A 25,081-nucleotide genomic window follows, 5' to 3' on the forward strand; every position below is an offset into this window, starting at 1 on the left:
TAATAAAAATGACGGTTTGGTTTCCTAATGGTTGTAACGTCCACGTGACTACCGATCAAGCTTCAGAGTCGATAGCTGGTAAACAATACGAACGACGCGTCCCCTTCGTCCACTTTCTCCCTCGATTACAACATTGTCATTTATTTAATGTGTAGGTATAGCCATCTCTCGAACGAAGTAGGTGAGGACTCCATAGACACACACTCTTTTCCCTCGCGCAAGAGTTCCGTATACAGAGTCCACCATCTTGCCACGCGACTTCGTCGCTCTTGCATCTCAAGGTACATCCCCCGCCTGCATCCCCAGCGAGCTGCGAACTCTTTCCCTCCCTCTCGGAAAATCCGCCCGGGATGGACGGATCCATACGGAGCCGGGCTCCACCTTCGCCGGCACTTTCACCGCCGCCACCTCCTCCACTTCCGTCTTCGCCACCTCTACTTCCGTCTCCGTTACCTGCGCCCGCCCTTGCCTATTACTCGGTTCGTAAACCCCGATGCGCCATTTTGCGTGACCCTTTTTCTTCCGAGACCCGCCACCGCGATGACCTCTTCGATCTCCCCGGTGACCCCTACCCGTCGCTCTCGCTTCCGTTGCGGCTTTAATCAGAGCTCCTTATTCGAAGCGAGTACGTTATAGCGCAGAGATAAAGAGCGGAAATTAAACGTTAGACATTTACAAAAGTCGAACATAGCAGTGTCTTTTTTTAGGAGCCCATTCTCTCTCTCTCTCTCTCTCTCTCTCTCTCTCTCTCTCTCTCTCTCTCTCTCTCTCTCTCTTGCGCGCGCATCGACTGAATTTTATTTGGATTCACACTAAGGAGATTAAATTCGTCAAATTATTATTTTGTTTCGTGTTTGCTTTAATTTTTCAATTTACCGTACTTGACTCTTGCTTGAAAAATTTGCTTATTTAAAAGGCGCTCTTAAAAAAATGCTACCGTGTCCCAAAGGAGAACTTCATTGTAGATCCATACGATAGTTTTGTATTATTCTCATACATTTGTATTACTTTCTGCATCAATTTTAGTGACTTTAATTTGTCTATACGATTTTATAACTTATTATTACAAAACTAAACTCAATTATTTGTCTAATTAGTCTAAAATATCAATAATTCTTCCGGCAGTACCTATTAATGTTTGCAATTTTTCGTGTCAAGAAGAAATGATGTAGGAAATAATAGTATTCTCGCGATGCCTCTTAACATTTCTCGCGCGACTGTTTTCTCAGTTTACAAAATGGAAAAATCATCAAACTGTTTGAATGTCGAATAGCAACCGAGAAACGATAATAAATATCAATACGTACCTTACCTGCTGTATCTTCTTCTTCGACGAAAATATCTGAATCTCGTCGATTTGGCCGGGGAGAAAAAAATAACTCGTAACAACGCAGGCACACACAAATGTTACATTCCATGATCGTTTTATTTCGATTACAGAACAGCGATCGGGGGACTTACTTCTCTTCTTGATCCGTTTAGTGTATTTACATTAGCTCGCGCTGGTGCATCGCGAGAGACTGATTTGGCGATGATCTAAAAGTGATCTGATAATTATACGACGAGCGCGTCGAAAGCCGATCATTGGAAAACGCAGCAGTTCGAAGAAAAACCTCGCTATAACTCGTGACCCATAGATCCCGTACAAATAATTCGTGTCGAAAAGAAACAGAGACTCACACAGCCAATCGGCTCTCTCTCGCGTCGTCCTTTCGCGTAATCTTAAGATTCTTTAATTCGTCGTTTGTGAAACGAAGATACTGTACGATGCGACCCTCGTCGACGCGGACCGACGACGTCGTGGATGCGTCTCGCAGTTTTGTCGCGTGTTTAACAAACTATCCTCTGTTATACGTTTAAGCCAGGTGTATATGTCGCAGGGATTTCGTGTAATTCGTTTTTCTTTTTTTGCAAAATTTCTAGGGAATCCACAAAAAGCCTGGATATTTGGAAATAATGAAATAAATAAAAATAATAAATATAAATATAAATTTATATAACTATATTTATAAATATAATATCTAACATATTTATAAATATAAATATGTTATAATACAAATTTCAAATCACAATTTTACTAACAGAATCTAGGATTTTGCAAAAAGATTAGTAAAATTGTGTAATTTTTATTCGTTCTACAATATCCCGGTTTTTTCTGGATTCTCTAGAAATTTTTACAAAAAAAGAAAACTAATTACACGAAACCCCTGCGACACATACATTAGAAGTGTACATTTATAATATATATGATGATTGTTCAATAATAAAAAATTATTTCAGACGTCTGTATAAACACTTCGATTGTAAAAATTGCGACAAAATCATTTGTCGCAAAAATATACAATTAAGTATCAAAAAAATTAAAGTTAAAAGATTCATTTCGTCAAAATGGAACATACCTTTTGTAACGAAGCTGTAAAAAATCATCGAGAACTCGAATCGATACTCGTCCAATTAGTATTGCAATAACATTGCGATTTCGATAACAAGTCGAATAGCGGAATGGCGCGGCGAGATTCATGGAAAAGTTGACAGTTTCGGAAGGGACGGCGAGTTTGTAAGTGTAGACGAATTATGTCGACCGCGATCGTTAATGGACGCGCAAAACTGCGTCGGTGATTCTGGAGTGGACGCTCGGTTGGCGATCGTTAAGAACTAACGGAGTTAATTTACTAGTTCTAAGATGCATAAACGTACATACTAGGGAGTTAATTTACGTAACGCAGAGAAATATACAAGTATTTACAAGAGGTCGAACGCTCGTTGATAACGCTGCTCGGCCGATCCGGAATCTCCGGGGGTTGGCTGGGGGGAGAAAGCCGGACTCCCGAGGAACGTCGGTCGGCTCGTTCACATGTAGATGCGCCGCAGATCGGACGGTGACGTTATCATGTTGCATTGTGGACAAAGCTTCTTCGCACCCTGTAACAGCGGCAAGAAACCTCGTTTTCTCTCAACAGGCTTCGAGGCCAAAAGTGATCATTGGACAGAACTCGAGAACAGTCGGAAGAATAGCCCAGACAGCAAGCGTGTCCAACATCTTTGAGACATCTTTAAGACGTTTTATGACTCGATTTTCGACACGGTGCTGTCTGGGTAGAGAACAACTGATAATAGTTTTGAATAGAGGCGACTTTCGACAAATTTCGATGAATATATGTACTCATCGGCGATCAAATTAATGCTGCAGTTTTATGCAAAAGAAAATTAAATTCAGATGTCGATCTGGCAATTTATATTTTGTGAGTTGCATGTTATGTCTAGAGTTATAAGTTTAAAGAGTTTAATTGAATTATTTAAAATGTGTGTGTCTGAAAGATAACTAGGCAGTTTGGAAGCGTACTAGCTGCTATCAACAATTAACACTTACCAGCGTGTGCAGCCAGCATTGCTCGCAGTGTACGTGCCAGCAACAAACCGAAGTGACCGGCTTTTTGTATTGTTCCTGGAAATGGAAAATCCGCGCGTTCGGTAAATAAAATAATTGGCGAACTCGCTCACGCCACGATACCTCTAATTTCTTACATGCGTTAATATAAAAAATATTGTAACTGCATACAAGGGCTTATCATACTGCTAATTTAACTAATTAGCAAGCGTACGGTGACATAATTGCTCTTGAAACTTATGAGATGAGTCGCGTATCGAAAGCAAAAAGGGGAGAGCTTAATACTAAATGAAAAAGACCAATAAACAAGCAACGATAATTGTTAAATAATTAATTTAATATATACAAAAATAAATTGGTAGGTTTCGACTACACTGAATCTCCTCAGCCATTACATTAATTAAACAAGGGTGATAGATAAGAGATTGAATTTAAGGACACAATACATTGACATAACATAAATGGAAAACAAATTGAAAATAAGTCAAACGTTGATAAAAAAAAACTTATAAAAAAATGAATAAAGGAAAACAAAGATGATAAATCGTAACATGGAGAAATGGTGCAAGTAGAAACTTGCACATTGCTTCCTCATGCAATTGTTTACTTATAGTTCTTAAGCTTTTATTTTATTCGATGCATAATTATTAGTATTTATTTATTTGTTTTGGCTTCCTCATAGAGGAAGCTTTGTGAGCGAAGGTTTCTACTTGCACACTTAAAAACTATGAAACAATGTGCAAATTTATAATTTACATACTTAAAAATTTTAAGAAAGTTTCTACTTGCCCACTTAAAGACTAAATTAATGTGCAGGTTTCTACTTGCACACTTAAGAACTATAAGTAAACAATGTGCAGATTTCTACTTGCACACTTAAAAACTATGAGAAAGCAATGTGCAAGTTTCTACTTGCACCATTTTTTTATTGTGATAAGTTTTACTGTGACTAATATCTGTTATACTAATTTATGATATACTATTACAAAAATCAATTAAATAATTAATGTTTTTAGTAAAATTAATCTCTACTAATTGTAGATATTTTTTATTTCTATTTGGTTCAATCGATTAGTTAATTCTTTTACGGAAGTAATGTACAACTTTCCAATTTACACATTTTAAAATTATTTTTAATATCGCATTGTATTTTTCACTCAAATAAGTTGATTCGACCCAACTTTATATGCGATTAAAGGTCCATTTGCGAAGTCTATATATGGATCATGTAGTAAGACAACAATTTCCAATCACGCTGGCCGAAGCATTAACAATCTATAAAAGCCAAGGTCAAACCTACGATAAAGTTTGTATTGATTTATTTACAAATTATTTCTAATTCTTACGGGTGATGTATGTTTGAACATTAATAACTTAAAAACTATTGGACCAAATTTTTACCACAAGTATATGAAATAGGGGTAGAATTTTCCAGGGAGTGCATCACCCGTAAGAATTATAAAAATTAAAAAAAACGTTATTAACTTAAAAACTATTGGACCGAATTTGTATTAAAACCATATAAAATAGGGGTAGAATTTTCCGGCGAGTGCTATAGAGTGTGTAGTTTTTCGTTACCGATGTTCTGGAAACCGATTTTTTAATTTTTCTAATTCTTACGGGTAAAAAAATTTAAAAAATCGGTTTCCAGAAAATAAATAACGAAAAACTATACATTCTATAGCACTCCCCGGAAAATTCTACCCATATTTCATATACAATTCGTTAAGATTTGGTTGATTAATTCTGGAGTTATAGAAATTTCGGTAAATTTGGCACATACACACATACACACATACACACACACATACATACATACACATTTTTTAAAATTACAATTTTTCGACGTTTTAGAACATTCTGAACACATTCAGAAAAACAAATAAAAAAAAATTTTTTTTACGAAAACAAAGCTTCCTCTATGAGGAAGCAATATAATGATTATAATGTGAAGCCACATCTTAATTTCTCATTAGATTAATGCGAAGCGGGGGGTACAGCGCGGCCGAGATAACGCGAGATAGATTTAACGATCGCGAGATCGGGAGTCGGATCCGGCGGTTTCTCCAGAGACCGTTCACTCTCCCAGCAGTTTTTCCACGAGATGAATTAAAGCGATCGTTATACTCGCGGCCTTTGCGTAAACGGCATTCCTCCCAGGATCGGCAAATACGCCCGCCGTTTATCCCCGACCCGATATATAACGACCGCGGGATCCGATACACATTTAGCGTTTTACTGCCACCATTGCACGTTACGAGCGAGATCGCGTCGTCTTATCTCGCGCGGCGAGAGTTATTCCGCGTTGATCGCGGACCTATAACGAAGTGCAGCGGAGTCGGAGGACAGGTAATATCGCGTCGACGATGGAAACACTGAGAAGTGATATTATAACGTAATGCTCCTTCGCTACTTCGTTAATTCATATATACGGGCGGCGCGTTAGGGAATAATTTATTTCGGCCATTTAAATATTTCAAGCTATCGCCGATGGGAGGAACGCGGTCGAATTTTACGCGCATTTTATATATGTCGTACGCAATTATTTACGAGTTGCGAAAACATCCGTTTTCAGATCGCGAACGAAACGCGATGAAATAATATGTATAATGTAATATTACAAGAACGTAATAATATATAAAATACGATATAAAGCGCGCGCCGTTTTTCCGGCTTATTTTTCGCATGTTCAATTTGATTTTTCACAATATTCAAACCAGCAAGTTATCTATATATATGATACAAGATGGACTAATTACAGTGACTCAATTACAATTATATGCCGTATTAGCGTTCGAAAGTTAATCGGTTCAGTTTTTTACGTTAAATAATCGTCAGAGAGCGAAACCTAATTTTTATTATTACGATCGTTTAATTTATTTCGTGAATTGTATTATTCAAACAATAAATTGTTCTGTGAAATTTCAATAAAACTACAATTCCATGCAGTACTTTTTAGCTTAATTTCGTTTCTTTGTTTAAAAAATTTAGGAATTAATGTACGTGCATATTCGATTACTTTCTAGTTTAATATTAATAAAATATTATTTGTAAAAAATCACGTTTACTTTTATACCTCGAATTTACCTCGAAATTCAAGTATACACAGAAAAAAAACGTTCTTATTTATAGAATATCTTTATTTTTGACATGTAAATCTTAATCTTTATATTCTTTACGTGAACGCAAATTAATGTTGATTTAATTTTATTTTGTTACAATGAAGAAGAAAAAGACATCACTATCAAAATAATCATATCGTACTCTTTATGTGACAATTATATAATATTCAAATTAAATTATAACATTTTTGAAATACAAAAATATAAAATTATTTTAAGAAAATTATATGTTTTTGCTTTATATATTTGTCTTGATTAAATTAAAGATTAATTTTTTTCTGTGTATACCATTGCAATGGCACTGGAATAACGTTAAATAAACTTTGTACAGTCACGCTACAAGTTCACTGCTGTCTAAAACTAAACGCCGGAGTGTTTCTTGAATCAGAGACGCAATTCAAAAATCCCGCCTTATTCATAATCGTCGAGATTGATTAACTCACCATGCAGATGAGACACTTGAAGGGTTGCACGCGCATCTCCGCCTCGAGCTCGCGGATGCGGCCGCGGAGGGCCTCGATGACGGGGGTGTCGCCGTCCCTCCTGGGCGACACGGAAGTACCCTCGTCGGGATCGTTTTGTTGGGCGACGGGCGTCGCAGCGCCCGGCTCCGGCTTCACCTCGACCAGGCCCTGTGCCGTCAGTCCGGAGTCCGGGGTCAGCTGCTGTGGCGTGTGTGGCGCGTTCGGCGAGATGACGGCCTCGCGAAGCGCGTCCCGTTCCTTCTGCTCGCGCAGCGTGCCGTCGACCCGCGGCGCGACCACGTCCGCCTCGGAGTACTGAGCGGGCCCGAACTCGGCGGCGTCGTCGCCGTCGACCACCAGATCAACGTCCTCGTCCTCGTGATTGCCGCCCCCGCCCCCGCCCCCGCCCCTGGCACCGCCGCGGTTGCTCGAGGAAGTGGCGAGGCCTGCAGCTGCGAAGCAGAAGAGCGGCGAGCTCTCAGCGCGTTTCGGTGCGGAACGACGCGTGAAAGTGAAAACTTGAGGAGAAATTACATGCTTGTTAAATTCATAAAGTCGAATTGTACTCAATTTGAGTCATTTTTTACCATTCCTATAGAATCGTCACTGCTCTTACTCAATACTGTTTTGTGTTAAAATAATAAATTTCGACACACATGGTAGTTAAAAATAACAAAATGTTATTTAACTCAAGGCATTGGTTTAAATGTCATCCTTCAATATTTAACAGTATAGAGGCACATATTACCAACAACTAGGGTTATGTGGGGTGATGTGCAACACTTTCACTCGTTGCTCGGAAAACATATCCAAAAATCAAATTCTTGAATATATCATGGCTGTATAATGTAGAGGAAGGAAAATACTAAAATTCTGCGTGATTAGATTTTCAAAATTTTAAATTTTTCCTAAAAATTTTTCGAGTTTTTAAAAACGTCTGTTTTAGCATTTTCAAATTTTCTTGGGGTGATGTGCAACACAGGTAAAATTAAGGTAAAAAAATACAAATTAATCGAAATCTGGTGAACAAAAAATTTCACTGTGTTGTAATCGACCTGAAAAAAAAAATCATTTTTTATTTGATTTCTTATTTATTTATCGCTTAAAAATTAATATAATGAAAGGAAAAAACGCAAAAAACTTTATTTTTCATCATCTGAATCGCAGTTGTCACAAGTAAAATAGTTGCGACCTTGCATGTCGACACATTTCACATCATGTTGCACATCACCCCAAACACGCTATTTTGCGCGGACTGGCGTGACACCAACACAATGTAAGAAAATCACAAAATCGCTTTGGATTATCAAAAGTACTTGAAAAACTAACAATATAAAAATGTTTACCTATAAGATGACTAAAACCAATTCACGAAATCACTATAAATGTGAAAAGCAAAAATTACATTCAGCTCGAGAAATTTAACTCGCTTTTCGTACAGCAAACCAGGGTGCGTGCTATCTCGCGAGTTATTTATCTAAAACAAGGTACTGTCAACACAAACAGATGGCAGTATGCAGTTCTGTCAAATGTCGACATGCAGACCAGGAATCGGAAACGTTGCACATCACCCCATGTTGCACATCACCCCACACAACCCTACTTAAATTTTCTTTTTCATCCTGGGTCAGATTTTTTTTATTCTGTTATAATCTACACAAATATATCTCTAAAAATATGATATGTAAAAGGAATTGGGTTAATTGTTAGAGAAGAAAAGTTGAATGTAGCTATGCATATGGATTTATAGATTTAAATTTTTTGTAGCATATAAAATATCAGAATAATTTTTCTTAAAAAGTATCTAAATGCAATTGGTGTAAAGTATGTTTTTGCTACGGAAGTTCATAGTCTACTGTCACTCTACATTAGGTAATCTCAAACGATACGAAATGTTTTTTTTTATTTCAAAAGGCAAACTAAATAAATATACGATTATGACATCTGTCGTAAAATTCGTAATTATCGAGCGCACATTTATTTTGCGCTTTCCCATAAATATATTTAACGTCCTATTAATCTGACGTTTTTAGGTAAATATAAAGTCGTGCATTATACGTGCTTAATAACCGCAAATTTAATACAAATATTTGTACAATTCTGCGCGTGACATAATAAATGCGCGTGTAATTTTGCGCCGCAAATGGACTTACCGGAGAACCCACCGACGAGCATGGAAGTGGCGCGCACTCTTGTCTGGCCGGCCCATTCGTACTCCTCGTACTCGGGGTCGCCCTCGACGTCGACTTCCTCCTCGTCGACGTTCGCGTTCTGCCCGGCCGGGTTCCCGTTGTTCTGCTTGTTCAGGCATCGGTCGACGTGTTGATTCAATTCCTCCGGGGTGCCCGACAGCCTCTCGCTGCAAACCGGACAGGACGCCTCGTCCGCTTTTCGCTTCCGATTCTTAACGCGTATTCTGGCCTGCGCATAAAAAAACAACAAGCATATATTATAATCAGTAATCATCACGTTTCGTATCTCGTCAAAATCCCCCAATTTGCTTCGAGAGAGAGAGAAAGATCATGAAAACTTTACGCGATTAACCCTTTGTTGTCCCTATTTGAGAACACCTACTTCTTCGCAATTTTTCTATGTTTTTACGTATTTCATAATTGGTTTGTGTAACATATTTTTCACAACACCCCCACGGAAAGTTCGACTTTCCATGCCTGTAGAGAGGGGCGAAAGTGGCCAATTTCACGCCAGGGCTTACTTTCCTCCCTAGGGAAGAAAATTAATACTTTCCGCCCGCTATGCCGAGTGGAAAGTATCAATTTTCTTTCCTAGGGAGGAAAGTATAAGCCCTGGCGTGAATTTGGCCACTCTCGCCTCTCTCTAGGCATGAAAGTCGAACTTTCCGTAAAGGTATTGTGAAAAATATCGTGTACACCTCGGGTCGAAAGCTTTTTCAGACTCATGTGATTTGCCGTCCGAGCCAAAGGCGAGGGCGGCAAACTTCACACTCGTCTGAAAAACGCTACTTTCGTCCCTTGGTGCACAATATACTATGGTATCGTTATGTTCCTAAGACTTGTATATGAACCGAATAAATATGTAATTATTTTTCCGTTGCTTGGCTCTTCACTGATAATTTCTAAATTCATTTATCACTTCTAAAATAAAAATTCATTACAAGCGGAATTTGATACTTTGCAAGATTTCTCTTGTAAGAATTTTGATAAATTATTTATATTTAACTTACATTTGCGGTATATTTATATTTTTTTATTTATATTAGACTTTTTCATTAAAAAACAGCAAAAATTTCTTCGATATTGGATCCGTCATTTTCAAATTTTGACTGCAGATTTGAAATAGAAGGAAAAATTCTTACGTATAAAATTTTATACGTAAATAAATCATAGTTAAAATTCGAAGTATAGGTTCCAATGGAAAATCCGTACGAATAAACCGGGCTAACTAAGAACCAGCGCGGTAAATGATGCGCGAAAGTTTTATTTATATTTTTATTTTACATATTTTTTCCAACCTTTGACTGCGTGCCGACTAGATTTGTCAGACTTGAAACACAGCTCCGACTGGAGTAGTAAAATCCCCCTCTACACCTAATTAAATCGATTCGATTTAATTTTTGATGCTATATGCATCTAAATAACTGTAAAGAAATCATTGCGAAAAATGTAAAATAAAAATATAAATAAAACTATGTAAAATATGTAAAATGAAAATATAAATAAAACTTTCGCGCATCATTTACCGCGCTGATTCTTAGTTAGCCCGGTTTATTCGTACAAATCACAGTTAATTTTGTTCAACTTGACTGCCATATTGAATCTTTTATTTTGATTTATTTATCGATTTCAGCTTTGCAATTAGCAACCCTAAAAACCGCCATATATTAAAAACAAACAAAAATTTGTGTAACAAAGGGTTAAACAGGAAATAACGAATACGTTACTTGTCTATTGGCCTTGATCCTTTTGTATGTCTCCCATCTACCCTGAGGAGTGCCGTCCGCCGCCGATGGGGCGTGCAGCATCGGGCCATGGGGATGATCTTGGGGATGCGTCGGCGGTAAGGTCGACCTCGAGGGTCGAGGTCTTGAAGACGCCGAGGAGACCTTGTACAATCGATCGAGCTCCTGAGCGAAATGTTGCTCCAGTTCTTGAGGTCTCACTGTCACTCCGCAAACCGGACAGCAAGATGGATCCGAGGGGAATTTCTTCTTGCCTGAAATAAAAAGAATTCAAATTACGATTAGAATAGCTTTATTTGATACCTATATACTAAGATAATGTCGATTTTACAGACTTTACAGAACGAGCTGATGTCAATTATATTGTTATACTTGAAAATTATTTATCAATTGTATTAATACTTCGTAAAGTTCGTAAAATATCAGAAAAGATAATAATCTTTTTCATGTCTCTTAAGTTGCTCTTTTTTTTCATTATAATTCAATAGCAAGTAATAAAGATACTTTAGGCAGTAACTGCGCCAAATTACTTATAGAACAATTCTTCCAAATTTCTTTTAAATATTTCAAACAGAAATAAGTGTCATTACGGCAACGTACTCGTATATCGTTCTTGTGCGTCAATGGAAAGTATTGTCGGTGAAATAATTTTCAGTAAGAAGGAAAACGGAAAGAAAAGAAAGAAATCCCCTCTTATTTGACAATTAAACGCATTTAAGGGATGCCTTTGATGTCCTCAGAAAGTGAGGATTTAGCCAGCGCGTGCGCTCGAGGAATGGGATCACCGGCGCCGCGCCTCTTGGAAGACGTCGGCTAACGCGATTTAAAAAGTATTCAACTCGCGTCGTAATTACTTTTCGCGACGTAGTCGTCCTCGCCGTCGGGACGCGCGCGTCGCATTAAGCCCAGAAACGAGCCGCGAAACGAAAACCACCGTCGTAGGTCAACGCGGTCCGGCTCGTTTACTCGCAATTTATTGCCCCGTAAAACGGCGAATAAAAGGGGAGGGGGAGGGGGAGAAAAAAGAAGAAGAGGCAGGAAAGGCGGAAAGGCAGCCGAGGAGAAGAGGGATGGAAGGAGGGGAGGGGGGGGCGGCAGAAGATGGGCGAGGGAAAAAGCGCGGCGCAAACGGCCGCGTGCCCGCGGTAATCCAGCGGGATACTTCTGTCTCGGAGCCGTCGCTCCGTAGTCCGTGCGGCCAGACCAGGACGCACTCCGACGGGGAATGCATAATTAATTGCGAAAGCCTGTCGCCGCCTGTGCGCCCCGCGGTTCGCGCGGGGCACGGCGCGGCGCGCGGCGGCATCGAGAGGTAAATGCATAAACTTATAGGGAAAGTTCGCGGTGCCGACGTGCCGGATTCCGCCGGTTGATTTTAATTACGCGTTAATCGCCCGTATCTCAAGGTGGCTTCATAACGTCGCCGCGTGCTGGAAGAATGCCGAGATGAGAGAGCCTTTATGTACGACGGTAAATATTTATCGCGCGGATGAGGAAGCGCCCGAGAATCAGGACGACGCGATTGCGATGCGTCCGTCAGGCGGATGCCAATCGAGTTTTACTTTCGGAAAAGCGCGACGATTCCGAGCCGGCTCAAGACGGTCGAATCTAAGTTGAAATCTAAGCGTGTCTCGGCTCTTTTACGGATAACGTTACAACTGCGATTCGAATTTATCGACCAGACATGACGCGCGGAATTATTTAGAAGCGATTTGTAAGAAACCGAGCGGGACGAACGTTTGTCATGCATTGGAATTTACGCCGACAGGCCCGAAGAAGCACGTTTGGAATTTTGTTTACATCGTATTACCAATGTGTCGCGCTATCTTTACGGTCGTTTAAAACTGTACCTTGATTTACGTAACACCGTAATGATAACGGTGCGGGATAATATGATATGAATATATATACTATATTTTCCGTTCTTTGAGGAATGTTAGAAAATAATCAATTTACAAGAAAAATGACGATTCAACGAATCGATTTATCTTAACTGATTTCATTAATTCAAATACAAATTATCAAAATATTTAATTCTATATGAATTATAAAATATTCCAGTAAGTTAGAGCAAGATAACTTTCTTATCTTTTGCTATCCAATATTTTCAATTAAAGTTTAAGTATAATCTTTAAGTATCTACATCAATCGCCACTTATCTGAATCGTAGCATTTTTCGAATCTCTTTGTGTGTAAAAAACGCGAAGCAGATCGTTGCTTCTCGATTTATCGCGAGGGATACATCTAGATGCACTTTGCATAATTGGATGCCTCGACGAGTTTCGTTGGACGTAAGACGTAAGCTACTGATTGTGAGACCACGATGATAAAATAACGCGAGGTTGACGACGCGTGAATGCGTACATGCACTTTGCGTGCACTTTGAAATTCCTGAGTGATAATCACGGTCCGCCTCGCGAGGCGCGGTAACATCGCGGGTAACGGAAGTCGGCGGAATTAATGTCGCGACGACGAGATGAAGAAAGTCGATTTGAAGGAAGAAATGACACGAGATTTATCAGTTATATTGTGGGTAATTCCTTTCGGAAATTATACCCACTTACGATCGAGTCTCCTTCACTTATTAGATAAACCATTCTGTATCAGTTAAATCAGGTACGGTTTTAGACAATTTTTTGCTTGCGCAATTAAAGTGCTCACTAAATAATTATTAAAAATCTGTCATTATAAACTAAATATAAGTAAATTATGTGAATAACAAAAAATATATATTATTTTCTGATAATGTGAGAAATTGAAATTTATCTTAATTAGTTACGATATTTTAAAGAAAAAGATTAAAGAATGGGGCGGGCGATGATTTACACATTCATTATACCTCGAGCTACGTGCTCATCCTACTTCGAAATAGTTCTCAAATTGTCGTCGTTTCAAAATTGGTCTCGTTACTCACACGATGAAATCTCTCAATTGCAATTCCATCTGTAATAATAAATCGCTCTTCGTCTGCTGCAAACGGCTATAAATAGATTGGATAGATTAACGAGCGATCTATCGCGGAAATCTAGTTAGGCAGGCATGTCTGCTTATACGACGATATCGATGTCAGGACGAGTGATAAATCGAATTATCACGTTTAAAAACGCGTTTTCCTTCCGGTGATAAACACGCCAGCCGGAAAGCTCTCGAAAGCTTTAATCAGCGCGCCGCGCCGCTGTAATTTTCAATGCGTTTTTGCTTTTTAATGAGATCTCTCGATTCGTTATGTCGGTTGCCTGATTAGATACTACTTTAGCAATAAATTTTTAACTAGAAGTCGTACTCTCTCTCTCTCTCTCTCTCTCTCTCTCTCTCTCTCTCTCTCTCTCTCTCTCTCTCTCTCTCTCTCTCTCTCTTTCTTTCGTGTCTTTTCGCTTATCTTTGTTAATTGACATGTTATTTGTATGTAAAATTTTATTATATAATAAATTAATCATAATTATTTTGCGAAAATTTTATGGAGAATAATAATCACTGTCGCAAACTAACTTTTGCATAATTCTAATATTATTTTATTATCTATGAATCATATCTACCGATCATACAAAATAATGTTTCAATTTATGATCGCATCTTGATTGTTATGTGTACAATGCCGATTGTACAAGAAATGGGAAGAAAAATATGAATCAGGAAAAAATATTACTTCCTGACACGAATTCCGTAGGAGCGTACGAAAATAAACGTGCTGCTGAGTGCCCACATCTGCCGCTATTTTCCGACGATAACGCCAAATGACGTCTTTTCAAAAAACAAAGAGAAACTTGCGAAACAATAATTGCGAACAACTCGAAGCTATCGAATGGTATTTGAAGAATTTGTTTTGATCTCTCATTAATTCTTTACGATTCTGTTATCCTTACGTACATACGTAAACGACTCTAAAATATCGGACGTATAAAATATTCTAGAATATGATAACATAAAACAAAACAAATTACTCTGTAATCTTTCAATTTTTATCGTTTAAATATAACTCGAGGGCGAGATCGGCTCGTTTGTTTTGACAAAAGACGATCCGGTGGTGTCCGTAGCCATGAGGATTTGTTCACGACAAATGTTTCACGTCGACAACGCAAAGATATAGGCGTATCCCTCGCCCTCCAAATCTTGACCCTCAAGGGTCGACTTGTAAAAATAGACGGCGGGACTCGCGAGATGTTCTCGCGGTTTCCGGAAAGAGAGGAGATGGCTTGTTTATGTGTCAAATACTCCGGTATCTTCAACGCAAAAAAGAAATCTATTTTATTACTTCCACGCAAGGCTGTTTTGTTATCTTATTTTTTACATAATAATTATTATTCGTAGGTGTAAGAAGGCGAAGTTTCTCACTGAAAAATGATTTACTATCAGACTTTTTAACAAAATCTACTTTTCTGCAATTAAAAAAAATGCAAAAATAATTTATGATTTATATTATGTTAAAAAAGGACAAAGTGTATGAAAATCATAGATTCAAAAATTAGTATATAACTATGCAATATCAACCATTACTTTAAAAGTATATATTTATATTTATTTTCAATCTCTGACTATAATTATACGATACGTAATCTCTCTACAATTTAATATAATATATTAATAAAAGAGTAAGACAGAACATTTTTATTTTATAATAAATTCTTTCGATCACAAAAATAATGCGATAACGCTCATTCTCATTATGTCCTCAGTATTATAATATTCGATAAATGTCATCAACTATGGTTGGCGATGACTTTTAAATTCCTGCCTGCGCACGGTGGAATATTTACCGATTGCGACGGCGGCGGCGGTAAGCAGGGTAGGAAATGATATAATTTGTTTCCGGGCTGCAAATGCGCACGAAACGTTTGCAGTACAAACACGGACGCTATTTGACGAGCACTGGATGCATTACAGTGTTTTAATATTTTACGTTTTAATAAAATGCTTTAATATTAAAGCTTATTCCCGTATGCAGTATAATGGGAATTTCATTGAAAATTAGGTATTTCGTTAATTGGATGATTCCGCCGTGATTTCCTCTGGCGGACGCGGACATTATTCGATATAGTGTCTATAATTGCGTTTGTGTAATTTTCGCGTTTTGTCCGCATAGCAGCCTCATTAAGTACGGCATTTTATGCGAATATAAATAAAGGCACGCGATATATAGTTCGGCAATCGAAAAAAGGATAAAAGAAAATGAAAAGCTCGATATTCGAGCAAGACATGCATCGTAATGTCACAATGTTTAACATGTGTAGACGTTTATGACATAAAATTAACAAAATTATATTTCACGCGAGTCGTTATTTAAGGATATTTAGTGGCAAGCGAAATAAAAATAAAATTTTTTTTATTAAATATCGTAATTGTAAAATTAAAAGTTCAACAAAACTGAAATTAATGTTACTAATTAATGTGATGCACGAAGAATATCAAGTGTAATCTTGTGTCGGAATATACTATGGATATATGACTGAGGTGATAGTCTGAAAATTTTTTTAGTGATGCAAGTAAGAGATAGGAATCAGAAGTTAAAAATATGTAAGAAAATGAGTATTTATGACCATGCTGAAAAGTCTTGAACGATTTAAGTCAGAAAGACGTAAAATATTCTTTAGATCCAAAAAACATTGTTTCGTCGGTCCTTATTTGAACATAGCCTTTGTATAAGCAATGCGTAACCGGAAGAAGATAATTAATGACCAGAGAAGAATAATCTTTTTACGAGTTTCCGTTAGATACCTTTTAAATTCATCTTTATTTCTCGCATCTGTATTTTATTATCGTGCATTCCATTATCGCTCTAATTCAGCTTGTTAATATATTATTATATTTTTAATATTTCAATATACAGGTATATAATATAATTGACAAAATACATAAGCATTAATACATGCAGAAGAAGCATAAAATAAGATTGCATAAAAAAATATCGACTTCTTTCAAAAGAATAAAAATTTTTAACATAGTGCTTGAATCGTGCAATAAGAGTTTACATAATTTGTGTATTTTATGTTTACATAGTATCGCTGTGCAAATGCACATGGAGAAATGCACGCGAAATCTCGTATCTAATTTTATGATTCGAACGAGCATAATGAACACATCATATCTTCTGTCTTCATTCAATTTTGAAAAATACGGATTGCAGTCGAGTTGCAAAGAAATCATCGGGCAAACATATCAACCCCTCTAAATTTAAAAACTAACTTTATTCACCCCATTTTACGATGTTATATATTTTTTTAGATTAAATTAAATGACTACGAGAGATAATGGGAAAATCCGATTGTGTGACTAAATGAGAAAGAAGAAGACACGCCGAATCAGCTGGGCGCGCGGGATTCTTATCTCCACCGACGATTGGCCGTTAAGAACGGTGTAACATCTTTATTTACCCCAAGCCTTTCAGGCTCGCGCGCGCGCGGTGCTTTAATATCGCGACACTTCCCCCCCCCCTCTCCGCCTGTACACACGGTCGCGTCTTTTTATTTCGGCGTCGGGGTAAGTAGATGGTGAGCGCCTCTTTTAATTAAAGATACGCGACCGCTCTATCTCGGGGGCCACCCCGGTGCCGCTCTAAAGGGGACTAAGTGTAAATGATGGCGCAGTTATGGTCACGGCTGGAGAGATAGCCTCGCGAGAGAACGCGGGGATAGCGACGAAAGGCATTGTCCTTTAATCGAAAGAAAAGACTCGCGACGAAAGAAATCGAGGGCGAGCGAAATTCCGGCGGTCGTGAGAACTGAAGAATCTCCGTCTGTTTGCGGTTCCTGTAAGTTTTTAGCTCCTTACGTTCGAAATATTTCTATTGACTATTCCAAAATTTTCGTGTAAAATAAAATTTCATCAGCTCGGGAAATGTACTAAAGAGCAAAAAAAGATAAATAGTCGAAAATAAAAAAAATTAAGTTAACATTCAAGTTATTTATGGAGAGGTAATATTCAAAAGTTGAACGCTGCTTTCAACGACTAACTTTTTGATATGCTCTTGCACGTTTTTGGCCTTTTTATTCAAGAATTGACGCGAGAAGCGTGAAAGCTGCGATCGTCAGAGAAATATTACGACAGATATCACGTTTCTCCAATTTTCAGCGAAGAATCCATACGCTCGTGTGTCAGCAATGCGAAAATAATTTCCAAAGAGAGCGAGAGAAAGAGTTGGAAAATGCTGTCGTACGTTTTCGAGAATTTCACAGAAGTGAAAACATTTTACGGGAACGAGGCGAGTGCGATAAGACGTTGAGTACAGATACTGAAAAGGCGACAAGAATGGAGGGCGCACCGCGCGGGAGAACGAATGAGATGGAGATACCGAGAAAGAACCGCGGCTTAGCCAGCTGTTGACATCTCTTTTTCCTTCCTTCTCCTCCTCGGAATCCTCTTTTTATTTTCGCAAACCCTCCCGCGAACCACTTCGCGAGAAAACGACGTTGCTTCCGTTAATTATGTCAGCAGACGGAGGTCCTTAAACGCGAATCACTCCCTTTGACGTTCCAACGACCGTTGATGATAACGGCGATAAGGTCACGACGAACTTCTTTCGGAGCCAGAAGCGTTATGCCTTTGTGAATTAGGGGAAAGAGCTGCGCATGGTTGATCGACGAACCGTGGATATTAGAAATTAAATATCTTTCTTGAATAACAAAATAATAACATATTTGTGATGTTCCAAAAATCTTTAATGCATTTATTTTCTCTTATGAATTATAATCATCTTTTTATAATCAATGTGTCGATTAACTATAGTCCGAGGTTAACTTTGTGTCCTTTTCTTTACAATTTAAATTAGAAAACTTATTTATTTTCTGCGCAATAAAAGAGATAAACGTCTTTATAGTACTTAATTAAAATCCAAGGGAAAAAATATATAATACTGTTATCTTCACTTTACATAATTATCCATCTTTAATATTGGATTCAGATTATATTAGTTTTCGATGTAAATTTAGATAAATTTAATACGATCAAGTTATTACACAATTGTATTTTGTTCGTGTGAGAATACGTTTGTCATTTGCAACAGCGAGAGGAAGTCGAGGAAAGACGACCTAAGTAAGTGATTCAATATTCTCAGCTCACTTAATTCCATCCGACGCAAACGTGAACTATTGCCAATCAATCGAATTAAACGTCGATCATCTCCATTTCTGGAGAAATAGAACAACCGGGTATACTTTCATAGATCGACGTCTATTCGGAGGTACGGTATTTAATTATGTGTACTCAATGATCGTAATTCAATGCTTATAATGTATCGATAATGAGATGACGAATAAGAAATGTAGTATTATCGATCTTGGTTATATCGAGACAAAGATATTTGTATCTCGTTAATTTTAACAAATTTAATTACGTGTTTGTTCATAGAAAAAAATTATAACAATAACGCATAGTAAAAATCAAAGTAACTTAACGAAGATAGTTATTTGAGCGTTGTATTTTTAAGATAAAAAATAAGACGATCAAGTGAAGTTTCAGGAGTACGCAACTCTCGAAAAGTCGAAGAGTGAAATATCACTCAAAACGAGTGAAATGCAAGTGTAATGAAAAGTGAAAATTGAGCCTGTGCACTTCGAGCGATTCGCCACTCTAAGGAAGAGTAAAATTGCACTCTATAAGTTGGAGTGAAATCGCACTTCAGTTGAAAAAGCACTCTTTTCGAGCGCAGTAGATCAGTGTCAATAGGAGAGAAAAAAGTCGAAATATTCAGAAACAAATGTTATTTGTGATATTTTCTTCGATATTTATTGGCTATAAAAAAAATTGATTACGATGACAGAATATACATTTCTGTGAAATATGCCTAATTTTTCTTATTAATTGTAAAAAAATTTTTATTTATTTATAGCTGGAAAAATAAATCTACTTGCGGCAAACTTACATTTTTTTATAGCAACAAAATATTTAGTTATAATAGAATAGGATTTATAAACAAATGACATTTATTTCCGGAAACTAAATTTATGTCTTGGAAACAAATGTTTCACTTGTTTGGATCAAGCTTAATTTCTAGCTTACTGATCGCATTGCATCGTGCAATATGGCGGACTAGTGGTGGTCGTGGCGGTGCGTTGTCGTTCTGTGGTGACTGTCTGTGATTTATGTTGAGTGTACAGTGTTTTAAGTTGAACTGTTAGTTCAAAAAGTGAAAGACAAAGTGAAACAAATCTTAGACACATTACATTTAGAGCCTGTTCACACGAGGCGTTTCTGTCTCGCGGATGCCGCGCGATTGCCGCCGTGCGTCAACGTTTGCATGAGTCGCACGTTATGGCGAGGCAAAATGCAAGAACGCGTGCATACCCGCGGAACGGCGTACGCGCGACGGCGAATGTCGTATATAGATCTAAAATGCCGCAAAGCGTATCGTAGACGCTCGTCGTCGCGCGTACGCCGTTTCGCGTACACGCGTGTGTTGTCGCACCTCGCCTCGCGACAGCGCGCGTCTCGTGCAAACGTTAACGCGCGGCAGCAATCGCGCGGCAGAAACGCTTCGTGTGAACAAGTTCTTACAACGATAAAGCCAGAATCTAATAAATAAGTTTGTAACATAATATCTTACTCATTAAAGCAAAGTGAGACGGCTGTCAATATACAGATAAACTTTTGCTTTTCTGCTTTGTTGGCTGAGGACAAATGTTCTTAATGTGTTAACATTGAAAGGCGTCACTTTGCTCTAATGAGTAATATCTTATATTGCAAATTTACTTATTAGAATCTTGCTCCATCGTTGTGAATTGTGGCGATCTATGCCACTTACAGAACGCATCCGTGCATTTTTAACTCGGCGGAATTATATATACCAGCAACTAATTCGCGACGACACCGTTAGGCGGCGCATGATGGAAAGCGTTGCTCGTATTTAAAATACATTCAGCCATAATATATAAACAGACCCCTTGCGAGGTGAGAATAGCAGCTGATAGCAGCATCGTCGCTAACTAGTTGCTAGTACATATGATTCCGCCAAGTTAAAAATGCGCGGATGCGTTTTGTGAGTGGCGTAGGTCGTCACATAAGTATAATGTTGTCCAAGATTTGTTTTAACATTTCTTCATAATTAAATTGTGAGAGAAAATTATAGTTATTTAGTAACATTTAATTTACTTGTCAGAAATATATTGATTTATAAAAATTAAAGAAAGTTTAATATTTACAATTAAACAACTCATGCCGAAGAAATAAACAATTATTTCTAATAAATAATACTTATTTCAAAAATTAAATATATGGTTTATTTACTAGAAATAAAATTTTATTTCGCCGTATTTAAATAAGAGATTTATTTCTATAAAATAAACCTTACATCTCACAAATAAATTTTCAAGTATTTTTTTCTCAGTGCAGTAGATCAGTGTCAATAGGAGTGAATTATGTCACTCTACAATTTTGAGTGGCAAATTTTACTCTGTTAGAATCATTTATCAGTCGATCTTTAGTGAATCGTGATTCATTATAACTTTAGAGATTGTATCACTTCGGTAGAGTAGCCGCTCTAAAAATTTAAGTGAAAAAATTCATTCCTACCTTATGCTGGGGCTACACTATGCGCGTTTTCGCGAATCGGATTCGCGAAAACGCGCATAGTGTAGCCCCAGCCTTACGCGTGCCCTTATTTACTCAAATTAGAGTAATAATCGCAATCACTCTAAAATATTAGTGGCAAAATCACTTTATGAGATTTAGAGAGAATAGACATTGGGAAAGCGTATTGCTGAGAAGCAATAATATCTCGCGAAAAGATATTGCGAGGCAATTTCGCAACATCGCAACATAGACTGAACAGTAGAGCGTGGAGCAAAAAGCATCGCGCGGCGCGATCTAATACTTGAAATTCGCACGGGCGCTCCTCTTTTATGGAATCTCGTTTCCGGGCCGCGCCACGCGCGTTCTCTCGTCGTTTATCCGGGGAATGCCGACACATTCTCGAGCAGTTTAACATATCCCACGGAGCGGTCCGGCAAACACGTCGCCCTCCGTCTTCCCTTCTCATTCTCTCTCTCTCTCTCTCTCTCTCTCTCTCTCTCTCTCTCTCTCTCTCTCTCTCTCTCTCTCTCTCTCTCTCTCTCTCTCTCTCTCGATACTCTATCCCATCTTACAACTCGTATTTCTATCTCCGGCCGTGTGCAGCACGCCTCCGCCTCCTTCTCCTTCTCCTCCTCTTTGTCCTTCGAAGCGGAGCGTCTGCGTGAACTCCGTTCTTCTTCTTTTCCCCTTTCAATTAGATGCGCTCGCAAATTTATGTCCGCGCCCGTTTACTGTACTCGATATTCCGTTTTCCTGCCTTTATTGAAAGGGACACCCTCTCTCTCGCCGAGAGTCGCAGACGAGTCTCGATTGAAAAAATAATCGCGAGCTGCGATGTTTCGTAATAATCGCCAAGTCACGTGTCAGAGAGTACGTTCGATTAACATTTCCATAATGCCAGTTAGCAGGAATAACTACGTCGAAATCCACGTATCCATTACCAGCGAATGAGAATGCCTCATATCGCTGGTTGTTCTCTGAATCGAAGGAAAGAATTTGCTTTCGAGATTGCGGAGCACACTGGCAGTCGCGCGGACGACGCGACGGCCGCGTAATGGCGGGGGCGAGAGATATTTGGCTGCAGTTCGAGCGCTGCCTTTCGGGGGTTTATGGCCCCGATTTGGATTCCTGGCGCATCGGCCGCCATCTGAATGCCTCTTTGATTTAATAGAGAACATCAACGCGGACTCGAAGGGCGGCAGCGAGGCGCGCCGCGCCTGCGAAGGGGTGAAGCGCCGCTCGCCGCGTCGCGTCGGCGGGGATGAAAGCCGACCTGGATTTTCGAGCCTCACGACGCGAATCACCCTTTTCTTCTGGTAATTACGATATGAACTTTGACAAGTAAGTGTGGACAACGTATAGACACAATCCTTTATAATAAAATTTGTACAAAGTAAGTTAAAATAATCGTAACGCTCACACAGAAAAAAATTAGTCTTTTATCAAGACGAATATAGTCAAATCAACACAATCATTGTTTCATATATCCAGCAAGAATATGTAACTTTCAAATTATCCTATTGTAACATTTTAATCGCAAATCGGCACGCATATAATATAATTCACAATTTAGAACTCTAAATTCTAAAAAGCTCCGATTAATTTTCTCTTTAGGAATCAATTAAAAATCGTAAAAATGTGGAACGAACATTAACTCAGCAGATTTAGCTCATATTTTGAACCAGGTATAATATCGGAGCTGTTACTGTAAATGACAATCAATGTATGTGTGGCTCGGGTAATAAGTAACAATTTTCGATATTGCCCCGGTAGGACGACGAGTCTATTTCACGAATTCGGGCGAATTCGCTGGGGCCCGTCGATTTTTTGCATATGCCTGTCTCGGATTTCGCGCGGCCGTCAAAAATTCACCGCCGTTCAACTCCGGCGAAATACAAGCTGCGGGTAATTAGCCCGGCGGTGGCGATGCAGTATTTACGCGCGTTTTAATCCGGATAGAACAATTAGTATATATCGATGGCGCCGGTGGTTACAGATGTACGGTAGGCACTTGTAACGGCGGCGTGGCACCGCCACGCTGTAATCCGGTTTTAATTAAATAACTGAGTTCGCCCTCGAAGCGCCACGGACGAGAGAGAGAGAGAGAGAGAGAGAGAGAGTCCTGGAGAGGAGTCCCTCCACCCCCTTTCGCGAGAGTCGTATGGAGCCGAAAGAGTTACGCGGAGCCAAATTTCGATGGGCGGCGGGGACCGGCACGGCCACCGGGTGTCAGGCATTTAACCGCAACTGTTGTCGTCTCGACGGCGTGGGTTACGGGCTCCGCAAGTCGAAAGCGCGAGCGACCGGGGGTGGACGCGCGTGTCTCCACCCCACGCGTGACATCTTCGTCAACGAGAGATTTATTTGCACTAGAACGTACAACGTGAGCGAAAAATACAGTAGTTATCACAATTTCGCTATAATTTTCATTTTTGATGCCAACCATATTTTTATAGTTATTTTAATAATGTGAATTATAATTAGCTCAACTATATACATGGTTTTATACACTATAACTTGTGATTTATGTATAGTAAGTACTATAATAATCGTACTATAAATATAATAAAAATGACCATAATTGAAAGATTTATGCATATAAAGTTATTTTTATTAATATTATAGCTATAATAACTATATATAAAAATAAGAGCCCCAACCATAATTATTTTACTATGCAATTATATAGTCGCAAATACCGAACACTTTTCTCTCAGTAATAATCTTTTTTTGATAATTTTATCAGGGCGAATCGGTTAATTTAATATAAAAATTAAAGGATGGATTTGCACTCTGTTAAATTAGTAGTACCAAATTATATTCAATTTGAGTCATTTTTAGCCATTTATATACCTAAGTCATCACTGCTACTACTCAATATGTCGTTAATTTAACTAAACCAATGAAGTTAAAATACCATTTTGTGTTAAAATAATAAATTTTGGCACACATGGTGGAAAATAACAAAATGTTATTTAATTCAAGGTATAGGTTTAAATTTCATCCTTTAATATTTAATAGTGTAACCCCAATGTCCCAATTTCTTACTCTTGTACATGTAAATATTTCTACAGAAAAGATTGTCCTAAAGTTAACATTACTGAATTAATGATTATCACTGAGTGAACAATCTATGTATATATATATATATATATACATGTATAAAAAATGAGCACAAGCACATTGCCATAGCATGATGCCTAAATCGTTGCGCTGAAAGATGCACTCGTCTCAGACTGAAATTTTCAAGTTTCATATCATCTGACATATCGTTCCTATCATCGTTGAAAATTTTACACGTTTCTGTCACGCGCGCACGAGGAGTCATGTTCGAACCGTCAACAATGGCGAAAGCCATACGTTTCGAGGAGTACTATTAAATAAAATTATGGAATTAACCGATGCACCTCTGCAAGATTGAACGCGTTATCGACCGCGGATGTTGCACCGGCAGGCAACCGACGAAAATAATTAATCGCTCTTTCAACGACGACGGCAATTACATCCACCATTAGATCGGTCTTCCATTTTGCGCCATTGGATTAAATTATTGTTAACTTAAAAGCGGCATGTGGACAATTAGAACATAAATTCTGTCGAGTAACACACCACTAACTAGAGATGTGAATTAATCAAACAAATACGTACCGTGAATCGACATTTCCAAGAA

The 25,081-nt window shown here is 38.3% G+C and overlaps 1 protein-coding gene across 5 annotated transcripts in view; it reads right to left on the bottom strand.

Moving 5' to 3' along the window:
• Positions 1-1,407: 1,407 nt before the first annotated feature.
• The window catches only part of LOC139777639 (E3 ubiquitin-protein ligase RNF220), a 170,646-nt gene continuing 146,972 nt past the window's right edge, over positions 1,408-25,081 (bottom strand). For 4 of the 5 annotated variants that reach the window (XM_071715204.1, XM_071715203.1, XM_071715200.1 and 1 more), the window contains 5 exons: positions 10,894-11,165; positions 9,128-9,395; positions 6,954-7,426; positions 3,371-3,445; positions 1,408-2,961 (listed from right to left, as the gene is read on the bottom strand). In XM_071715204.1, coding sequence (XP_071571305.1) covers positions 2,851-2,961; positions 3,371-3,445; positions 6,954-7,426; positions 9,128-9,395; positions 10,894-11,165 — 1,199 coding nt within the window. In that variant the 3' untranslated portion in view covers positions 1,408-2,850. The remainder of the gene's footprint in view (positions 2,962-3,370; positions 3,446-6,953; positions 7,427-9,127; positions 9,396-10,893; positions 11,166-25,081) is intronic. The other variant, XM_071715201.1, reaches the window with a different exon arrangement.

The sequence above is a fragment of the Temnothorax nylanderi genome, unplaced genomic scaffold (genome assembly GCF_030848795.1).
Source record: "Temnothorax nylanderi isolate EJ_2023f unplaced genomic scaffold, tnyl_v1.0 TNYL_tig0156_pilon, whole genome shotgun sequence".
Classification (NCBI taxonomy): Eukaryota; Metazoa; Arthropoda; class Insecta; order Hymenoptera; family Formicidae; genus Temnothorax; species Temnothorax nylanderi.